The sequence below is a fragment of the Notothenia rossii genome (genome assembly GCF_949606895.1).
Source record: "Notothenia rossii genome assembly, chromosome: 4".
NCBI classification, from domain to species: Eukaryota; Metazoa; Chordata; class Actinopteri; order Perciformes; family Nototheniidae; genus Notothenia; species Notothenia rossii.
In genome coordinates this window covers 33,998,436-34,009,806 of record NC_136902.1, presented here as the reverse complement: position 1 = coordinate 34,009,806, position 11,371 = coordinate 33,998,436, and the positions used below count along the sequence as shown (strand labels likewise).

Below are 11,371 nucleotides of genomic sequence, written 5' to 3'. Positions count from 1 at the left end.
CAGACCACATGTTACCAACACCACAGAAAACCAGCCCAACCCACCAACCAGCACAGACAAGGTTAGAGAAAAGTACCAGCCATATCAGTCAAATAATATCAGTCATTTCATATTAGTAACTCCAGTAGAACATGAAATATTCCTCCATTTGTATGCAAGATCAAGTAAATAAATGCCAAGTTTCAACTGATTAGAGTAACGTTGCAGATGACCTGTTTTTAACGTTTCTATAATCCTACCTTCCACACCTGCAGGATGAACCTGATGACATCATCACCTATGCCTCCATCAACCAGTCAGTCAACATGAGACTGCTCCAAAAGCTGATATCAGGGAAGCTTTTGCAGTATGAGTATACAGCACAACTATGTCATCCCCATGCTATCCACTGTCTAAAGCTTTATTATGTTCTCAGACGGATGATACTGTGGTGATCTATGCCTCGGTTAACACCTCTGCCAGCTGGCAGAAGCCAGAGGGCAGCAGCCAGAGGGGGACCCTGCTGACTACAAGGCCATCCGCATTATCTATGCCGAATTGCCCACTTCAAGGAGGATGGCATCTCCCTTAAAGCTGATGTGAGTATAAATCGCATGTACACACTTAGTGCTATCAAATAAATACTCAAACTTCGACTAGCTGTTAACTTTGGGGGGAAAAAGATGGGATACGCGGAAAATAGCACAGATAATCTAATATATATATATATATATATATATATATATATATATATATATACACAAGGTGGCGTTGGTGGGTGGGCATGATTGGACAATGTCTGGCCATAAATAGCAAATGGAAGTTAAAAACTGGTATTATTCACAAACATTTGAGTTGATAAAACACTGAAACACAACATTAGGTGATAATATATGTATTATGGATTTACAATCAGTTATAAGTAGGGGTGCACCGAATGGGAAATTCTTGGCCGAAACCGATACCGAAAATAGGAAACAGTTGGCCGAAAACCGAATGCCGAAAGGCCGAAAATGATTAATAGAAATATATATATATATATATATATATATATATATATATATAAAATGTATGTACCAATGTTGTTCAGCTACCTGATTATGGAAAAATCCATATCCACAATCAATTACAAATTAAATTACAATTTCAAGAATCTGCAAATAAGGTGGTCTGTCCTCATGAGCAATGTAAACAACAGTGTATCATTTAGATACCGAAAGTACAATATATTGAACACTGTGCTGCTGTCATTTCCCCCTAATGATAACCTGAGATGGTGAATTATAACTCACAATGAAAATTGTTCAGGAAAGTGGGTATTGTTAGAAATTAAAATCAATGTTTTAATGGGGAAATGTAGTTTAAACATGCCATCAGTTTTAATGCTCTTTTATACTGAAAAACCAGAAATTCTTGTGTACAAGCAGTTAAGCTTTTATTCTGAAAATCCTTCATCTCCGGTTAGCATTTAGCATGTGGCTAATATACGATTTCCTAAAGAGGTGAATTTAGTAGCGAAATTATATGGAGTGGTGCAAACCGAAGCCTACTGATTTAACACTACAACTATAGATGTCGAGATACTACCATGCTGAATATTAAATGAAGGTACTATTTGAATACATTATTGTTTACAGACGAGAGTAGCATGTGACAACATCCGGAAACCAAACGAGCCGAGAAGTATTGTTTATTGATTACAGCGTTTAGAATGTGTTAAATGAAAAGTGATGAAAGAGAATATGAGGAGAAACGGCGTGTTAAGCATATATTGAATGTGAAAAGAACCTATCCTCTGTTTAAATGCAATAACGGACATTGGAGACGAGGTGAGCCGGCTGGCGGGGAGGAGCCAGCAGAGGATATATAAACAGCACCGGAGGAGAGATCCAGTCTCTTCTCTTCCCTATCGAGGAGCGGATCACAGCTGTTTGTCTGACTGAACAATATTCTGTCTGTAACACTACCGCGCCTTTTTTAATTAAAGTACCCAATTGAACTTTCACAGAGACTCCATTTAGTCTCCTATTTTAAAGCTTCTCTCCTGGACGGGAGAATAACGAACACAGTTAACAATCTGGTGACCCCGACGTGATCTCGCTGACCGAGGAGAAAAAACCAACCGGCTGTTTCCTGGAGACGCTTGCAGCCATTCGACACACAAGAGCTCAAATCAATCGGTAAGAAGATGCCTGTTATGACAAAGATTCTTCACTAGTTAAACTAGGCAAAGTAAGATTTGTGTGTTTGATGGCAGCCGGCTGATCCTGAAAATAGCTGTGCATTTTAATGTTAAAACAACCCAAATTGATAAAATAATCACTCTAAAACCACGAGGCGTTGTTTTGTCACAGGCAGGGTGAGTTCACATTTTCTTTTGTTCCATTAACCCTGCATGCTATTAACCACGTGTGGGTGTTGAATTTTAAATATATAGTGTGTGGACATTGTACTTCGGATAGGTGCCTTGCTGCTTTCACATGGGTGTCTCTTGTTACGATTAATAGTTAGTTAGCCTATGACGTAAGGGTATATAGCCCATTTGACGACTTTTTGTTAAGATCTGGAGACATAGCGAATCGGTTAAGGGCCGAGAAAGTGAAAACCAGCGGGGCATGGTGAATCAGCTAAGGGTTAAGACCGAAGTCAGTGCTTTAAAGAAAGTCCTTTTCAAGAAAGGCTTGGTTAAGGTCTAAGCCTTTATCAGTGGTTAAAACTGTTCTGTTTAAAAAAAGATATTGCGGGTGGGTTACGGTAATCGGAGTTACAGCAGCAGTGCAGTAATAAGACGACGGTCTATTATCAGTGGCTGATAGGTCTCCATATTAGTCCCAGTTTGGCGTGTCCAAATAGCAACAGTTAACCATAGTCGACTATAAAGTCAAATATTACGTGAACAGGTTTATAGCTAGTGCGTAAGGTATCCTAACTTTAAGTGATGATATCACTAAGATAAAGCCCATAGTCGACTATAAAGTCAAATATTACGTGAACAGGTTTATAGCTAGTGCGTAAGGGTTCCTAACTTTAAGTGATGATATCAATAAGATAAAGCCCATTTTTTCATAGTAAACTAGATAGAAATGTGGTTATTTTAAACTAAGTGTTGTTTTGGCTTGTATTTCAGGGTTTATGATACCACACCAGTGGTTTACTTTGTTACTGTTCGTTTAAAGATCACCTAGCCATTGTTTAAACTCCCACCTGAGAGCCGCATGGACAAATCTCTTTGTCTACAGGTCAGAGTGCGAAATAATCGGGTGCCATCTTGTTTACACCCCACATGTGGAAAAACAAAGACAGGGCAATCGCCATTTCGTGAAATGCTAATTCAAAGCACTCCTTTCTTTGTTCTTATGCAGCTGGTTTCACTCCAATGAGGCATTTTCCTGACCTCCATCTTGTGAAGAACGAATAATACTTCTTGTCACAGTTGGAACTAGAAGGCTGAATCAATTTTTGGATATTAGAGGAAAGGATTGTTGTATTTCCAAAGATTTGAAGTATTGCTGCTGGCAAATGTGTTTTGGCGGTTTTTGAAATATTGCTGCTGGCAAATGTGTTTTGGCGGTTTTTGAAATATTGCTGCTGGCAAATGTGTTTTGGCGGTTTTTGAAATATTCTTCTTTGCAAATGTGTTTTGGCGGTTATGTGTTGTGTTGTTTAACCATAGTGTAAATTCCTATTTTAAAGATATTTTTGAGGAAACTAAGTTTCTCCTTGTTAAAAACGAGTCAGTTTTGAAACAGCTATTCCCTAGTGGATTAAGCTGGAATTTAAAATAGCGCACTCTGGTGGTAGTACAGAATTATTACCCAAATAGCGGAAACACCATAACATTGTGAATTTGAACCAAATTCATATTTCAAAGTCAAAACTATACTGTACACTGTACAATTTTTATTTTTAACAATTTAAAATTTGCACAAATTTTTATTTTTTAAACAATTTAGAATTTGCAAAATTTTTATATTTTAATTTACTTTAATAATATAAAAAAAAAAAAAAAAAAAAAAACCTGATTTAAAGTTAAGATCGGATGACATAGGATATTAAAATCAGGAACAAAGGTGCTAGTCGGAGGATTAGTGCTTCAATCTTTGATAAACTTCATAATTTCATTCGAATAAGAAGAGAACATGTCACTTAAAGACACTAAGTTGAGACCAGACGCAGAACCATGCACAACTGCACATATTAAGGAAAGGGTAAAAATCAGATCAGATGCTACAACAGTTCCAAATCTTAGATGGAAGACATGGACCCAATATGAGAAACTGTTGGAACAGTGGCAAACGAGAGGACTGCTTCCAGCAGATAATCAGCCTGAACCAACGAAAGCCCATAGACAATCTGTAATTGACCATGAGAATGGAGAATACCTGCGAGAGCAACAAGCATGGATCAAAGCCGGACAACCCTCCTGGTATGGACCTGCAAAGATTGCTATGAACAAAGCGGAGATAAGAAAAGTACATGTTACAAGTCTGATGCTCCATTTAAAGTGTTCTGTAACAGTGACGGCAAACATGCACGTCGTTAAAAAACCAAATCCGCTAGAACAGGAACACACAGCGGAAAAAATAGAAGATGTTCCAATAATCCAAACTCCAAAGCTCTATCCAGACCTGCCTCAGAAACCTCCTCCTTACATAACGGAATCAGAACTGTTCTCTCAAGCCTCAGTACAAGCCCCAACTTTTAATGTTTCAGGAGGAATATTGAAGTTCGACGATGTCCCCACAGAAAGAAGTGTTAAAGAATTGGACTATGAAGTAAGAATGCTTCACAGTAAATCTGACCAGCTGCGGGAGATTTTCAAACACGAAATGCAAGAATTGAAGGACATGACTAGACAGCATCAACTTCCGCAAAACACATTACGAACACCTATGTCATTCCAGCCCAACAAGAAACCTCCCAGTGCTGAGGCATCATCTATGGCAGGTTCGGACATGCCGATTTTCTCTCTGCTACCACCAAAAAACACAGGGATGGATGATCAGGAAAAGTCCGGAGTGCAACAGGACAAACAAAAGCAACAAGAAGAGGAGAGATTCCGGGAGATGATGGTAGAAAAACATGGACAGGACAAAGAAAAGGAAGGAAGAAAGAAAACTACAAATAACAGAAACATGGGGAAAATCACAAACAACACGCCGAACAAACTACTCTCCTGACTATTCCAAAGGACAGGAAGATGACGACGGTGCACAGTCGGAGACCAGTGTACACTCCCCATATCATGAACAATCACATCAACAACGCAGTCTTGCAACTCCTACTGAGAATACTAGTAGTGACGAAAATGAGCAACATTACTCTGGGACATGCCCAAAAACTAAAAAAAACAAGACCTCTCAAAGAACCAGGACAGGAGTACATACCTCCATGTCATTGATAGCGCCTGGAAGAGGATTTGATTACCAACCATGGACTCACAGGGACATGGAATCTTTAGTGGCCAAACTACCTCCACTCACCCAAGGAGGACAGAAGTGGGTGAATGATCTGGAGAAATACACAGTCCAAGACCACCTGTGCTTGGGAGACATGAGGGCATTGCTTGGAAGGATAGAGGGAAGACTAGAGGCAAGAACAGTGGATTCCAAGGCTAAATGCACCAACTCTCCAGATGATATTTCATTCAACAAAATCCAGTCGAGGTATTGGGCTGCCATTCGTCACATTTACCCAACAACACGCAGTTTACATGCCCTCAACAGCCTGAGAAAAGAGCCTGGGGAAGACATGCATGCCTTCCTGAAGAAATGTGAAGGAGTGTGGGAGGACTGCACTGGAGAACGACATGACACTTCGCCAGCTGTCATAATGTTGTGGAAGAACGCAGTCATAAAAGCCCTTCCCAAATCAGTGCAGGCAAGCCTGGGAGATGTCGTGGGATTGGAAGCTAAACTCCCAGAAGAATGGAGATTAAATCTCATACACCACGACATGAAATACCAGGAAACAATGGTGGAAGACGATGAAGACACAAAGAAACTGGCGAAAAGACTATTGAAGATGCAGGTAGCTGAGAAAGATAACGAAGCTAATACAAACAAGAAATTGACAAGGCAGATGCCAGCTGTAACAGCAAAAGTCATACTAACAGAGAAATAAGTGCAGACGCCTCAAACAGTTCAAACTCAGATAGTGCCAGAAAATCAGATGCAGAACCAACAAAGAAGTAGAGGAGGTTTCCAAGGAAGAGGCAGAGGAAGAGTTTTCCGGTTTGAGGGATGCTACTTATTAGGGATGGGCATTTTAAGAAATCTCTTTAATCGATCATCGTGAGACGTTAACGATCAATTATCGATTAATCGTTAACATTTATACCCGTCAAAAAAACTGTATGACGTATTGTAACGTCCACCCGGACAGGTCGGAATGACGAGCGAAGCGTATACAATCTTAACAGCTTTATTGCGGTTACAGGAAGGGTCACTGTGGGCCGGGACCACGCCAAAACAACCAAAAACAACAAACCGCTCAACAACGTGCTGCTCTTCCTCTCCCTAACATGCAGCCTTTCTCACCCACACGCACGCGCCCACACAGACACGCACTCAAAAAGCCCTCTGCTCTCCACCCCGCCCCTAACTGCTCTCCTCACAGAAGCCTGACCATAAAACAACCGTTAACAGAACACGTGAACATTAATGCAGGTCGATACAGAATAACAGAAGTGAGAAACTCACTTTTATGTTTATTTAAATGTGCAAATGTTAAACAAAAGAAATATCCCCGACGCCTCCGCGACATTAAAAAAATAAGAGCCAGTGTTCTTAAAACAAACAAAAACAAAATAAATACAATTCCGCCTCTTTTAGACATAAAACATTAACTAACAATAGTATAATGAGAAACTCCTGTGTTTAAATGTGCAAACAATAAACAAAAGAAATGTCGCGGAGGCGTCGGGGATATTAACAAAATAAGAGCCAGTGTTCTCAAACAAAATAAATACAATTCCGCCTATTTTAGACATAAAACATTAACTAACAATAGTATCAGAAACTCACTTCTGTGTTTAAATGTGCAAACAATAAACAAAACAAATGTCGGAGGCGTCGGGGATATTAACAAAATAAGAGCCAGTGTTCTCAAACAAAATAAATACAATTCCGCCTATTTTAGATATAAAACTTTAACTAACAATAGTAAACACAAAACAATAACACGTTATAGGCCTCGGTCTGACTAAAGGCTACGGTGGTTAGGAGGCTATAGCTTACTTAACCTACTGGTTTTTGTTGAGGAAAATTAGCATGTTAACATGCTCGGGGGTGAGACGTGAACGGAGCCGAGTGACGGTCAGTCCAGCGGCTGAAAAGACCCGCTCTGACGGGACCGAGGTGGCGGGGATGCAGAGATAGCGTCTAGCTAATTTAGCCAGCCTGGGAAACTTTCCACCGTTCACTTTCCACCAATCAGTCGGGCTGCACTCCAGAGGTGGGGGTATGTCCCTCAGAAAGTTCTGAGTCTCTGTTTCAATGCCAGTGTCCTGTGGGGTAGATGAGTATTGCTCCCCCAGGAGAAGTGCCATCGCAGAAACGTGCGTAGTGGCAGTGACAGTTGTGGGACTTCCCCGGCATGACAACACCGCCTCCTCTCTCCCAGTCTGTGGGATAGCCGCCTCACCTGCATCAATTGCCTCTCCCAGTTCAACCAGTTTAGCATTAGCAATTAGTCTCTGTGGTGGCGAAAGAAAGCTCAAATGCTTGTGACGGGGATCCAGCATGGATGCAATCATTGGGGCGGATGTCACAAACTCGTCAGACCAAACCTGTATAAATAAATTATAGAAAAATGTCGGATGATCGATAAAAAACGTTTGAAAATATGCCATATCTAAATAAGCAAAGCACATAAGCGACATTTAGCTATGCCTATGTCAGTCTCGTCATCAGCGGCTATTTATTATGAGTGTCATGTCAACTAATTAGTTAGTTTACCTTCATTCTGTTGCTGAGGGAGGACTTCACTTTGGTCTTGAATTCGGTTACTCTGGTCTCGTCTCCTTCTCTCCGCATGAGATGGGTGTTGATGAGGCTGAAGCTTACTGGATAAATGTTTGAGATGGAGACGTCCTTCTCGGCAGACATGGCAGTTGTGACACACTTAAGTGCTGCTAACACAGGCTGTGCGTCCTCCATGAGCCGCCAGTGCTCATCCTTCAGCTCCAGGACCCTGGCATCTTGAAGCTTGGTCAGGGTTCTGTCCGAGAGGACAGCAACAACAGCCCAGCGCTGCTCCACAAGTCGCTCAAACATCTCACAGACTGAGTTCCACCGTGTTTTGCACGATTGAATAAGCCGGTGGGTGGCGAGGCCCATTTGCTCCTGCTTCTCCTTAAGCGCATTGGTTGCCACAGTGCTGTGATTAAAGTGGCTAACGAGTTTACCAGCTGCAGAGATGACCCGATGCAGGTATAGAGCAAACCCGTCATTTATGGCTAATTGGAGAGTATGTGAGAAGCAAGCAACAGACACCCAGCTGACTCTGGTGGGATTGTTGGCAGCCGTAATGTTGGCCGCGTTGTCGTGGACGCAGGCGATAACTCTGGCTTCAAATCCCCACTGCTCTACAGCTTCATTCATCTTCTCAGCGAGAAGGTCGGCAGTATGCCGGCCTGGAAGGCTTTCAGTGAGCAGGACCGCTGAATTCATTTGCCAGTTGTCGCAAATGTAGTGGCATGTGATAGTGATGTAGCTCTCCGCTGTTAAAGCGGTCCAACAGTCTGTTGTTATAGCAACACTAGCTGCTGTGGCTAACTTGTTTAGGAGCTCCTGTTTTCGCTCCTTGTAGTGGGTTTCTATGACCCTGGTGATAGTGCGCCGTGAGGGAATCTGATACGCTGGTTCAAGTAAACTAACCACATCTCTAAATCCTTTCCCCTCGACGACACTTGTGGGGAAGATGTCCACTTCAATCATTTTGGCGATACTTTCTGTGATTTTCTCCGCCCGCTTCGCATCACAGCTCCTCCGGTTTAAAACTGAGGTGATGGTGGGCTGAACGGAGGATTCAGTGCCTCTTAACACGCTGGGATGAAGGCTCTTTAAGAGGTACATCATCGGAGTTGTTGTCGTGTTGTACTTGTAAACCTTGTCGCAGTGTATACAGTGAGCGGACTCGTTTTTTATCTCAAAATGGTCCCACACCGGACTTCGTTTCGCGCGCTTCATGTTGTTATCTTTGTGAGTGAGCAGCTCGCAGGAAGTTTTCTCTGCTGTCGCGACTCCTTACGCTATATCGCCCCCTGCTGGTAGGATGTTTTATTACCGATCATCGATAAGAAAAATACGAAATCGACAAAATCCTTAACGATCAATTATCGATCATCGATTAATCATGCCCATCCCTACTACTTATGCAGTCAGCCGGGCCATTGGGCTAGAGATTGTCCAAATCAACAAACACAATACCCACCACCATCTTTACAATACAACCCTACGCAATTTCAACAGCCCCAGACACAACAGTATCATCCCCAAGCACAGCAACCGCCTGTGTATACCCCTGTCCAACTACAGCCACAAGCACCCATGTACATGCCTTCACAGTATCAACAGAGGGGAGGGCCTAGTGGAGGCAGAGGAGTTCAGGGACAACCAGGAGGAGGAGGAGGGGTGCCAAACATGAACCAGATGCCTCTGACAGCTTGGAGTGGTCCATATGTATGAGGAGGCCCAGAGGATCCAATCACAGGTGATGTAATTCCAGCCCAAGATGAACCAATGGTCACCTGTGAGATTGAGGGGGAGAAGGTGGAAATGATGGTGGACACAGGAGCCACAGCTTCCTGTTTGACAAGATTGAAGGGAAAACCACCACCACTCTCAAATCATACCCTCAAAACAGTTGGATACTCGGGAAAAATTGATGTACAGAGATATACATTACCATTGGTCACAAAAATTGGGAAGCAGCTCTGCAACATCCTTTCCTCTATGCCCCAAACTGTCCCATAAATCTGATGGGGAGAGACCTGCTCGTAAAATCAGGAGCGAGAATACTATGCACACCAGATGGGCTGATAATCCAGTTTCCAGGCCAGATACCACTCCACCAGACATACGACGGACAACAGAGAATCATGATGATGGCAGCAAATCCAGAAAACGGCGAAGAAAATGACACAACCACTGTGTACTGGAGCCGCCTGATCACCACTGAAATCGATACTCCACATGTCCAAAGAACATACATGGCCTGGAAACCATGGATAAATACACTAGGACCCTATGGGCCCCCGCAAGATCCTCTACATTGTACGTACAATTATCTTAGGCGACCAGATGAAGAATATCAAGATGCATGGATGGAAGATAAAGAGGGAAGAATGGAAGATTTGACTGTGGCAGACATCTACGTAGGACCGCAGGGTGTAGCAGCAGCGGTAAAACTCACACCAGAACAAAAACAATGGTACGATCTATCTGAAGAAGCTGTTCCTCATGTCACACTCGCCATGACCATAGGAGCTGAGTCCAGATCATTGGGTCCAATGATAAAGACTGCATTGAACACTGAATGGATGGCGACAGAATCACCTTTTCTGTGGCAATCGATAGACCAGACAATGTGGAGGATTGGGAACAACAGCCAGGAACGAGGACTATTGGAGAAGCAAGAATTGGACAGAGATCATGGCCGAGAACACACAAACCATCCGGACACAGAAGAAATGCTAATTCAGGTGCCTACACATCTTTGGACCACCGGAGACTACGATGTTGGATTAGTGAATCATGAAGTCTCAGTGGAGCTGGTGGAAAATTACAAACCATGTTGGCGGCCGCAATACAAGTTGAAGCAAGAACAAATAGATGGGATAGGAAACACCATTCAAGGATTGTTGCAGGCTGGAGTAATCAGGCACACCGGCTCAAATTGGAATACTCCCATCTTGCCGGTACCAAAAGCTGGAAACAAGGGATGGAGAATGGTCCATGATCTGAGAGAAGTCAACAATGTCACTAAAACTGCTAATATTCCTGTTCCCGATCCACATGTAGCATTACAAAATCTTAACCCAAGTCACAAATATTTCACAGTGATAGATCTAGCTAATGCATTCTTTTGCTTACCATTAGATCCAAAAGTCCAGGATATATTTGCTTTTACGTACCAAGGACAGCGATATACCTATAATCGGATGCCACAGGGTTACAAGGATAGCCCAGGACTATTTAACAGTGCTTTGAAACAAGACCTCAGTGCATTGCACCTACCGGAGGGAGTAATTTTGATACAATATGTTGATGATTTGCTGCTAGCCGGGCCAGATGCAGCAACATGTCTGACGGTGACACAACAATTGCTAATCCTACTGGCCAATGTGGGCTATAAGGTGAAGAGAGAAAAAACACAGATCGCAAGGAGA

The 11,371-nt window shown here is 42.6% G+C and overlaps 1 protein-coding gene across 1 annotated transcript; it reads right to left on the bottom strand.

Moving 5' to 3' along the window:
* Window positions 1–6,388: 6,388 nt before the first annotated feature.
* On the bottom strand, window positions 6,389–9,335 carry LOC307036894 (E3 SUMO-protein ligase ZBED1-like). The gene is made up of 2 exons (XM_079677518.1): window positions 7,938–9,335; window positions 6,389–7,768 (listed from the first exon to the last, which is right to left on the bottom strand). The coding sequence occupies exons 1-2, from the start codon at window positions 9,168–9,170 to the stop codon at window positions 7,223–7,225; spliced, it is 1,779 nt and encodes a 592-aa protein (XP_079533644.1). The 5' UTR covers window positions 9,171–9,335; the 3' UTR covers window positions 6,389–7,222.
* Between the last annotated feature and the right edge of the window lie 2,036 nt (window positions 9,336–11,371).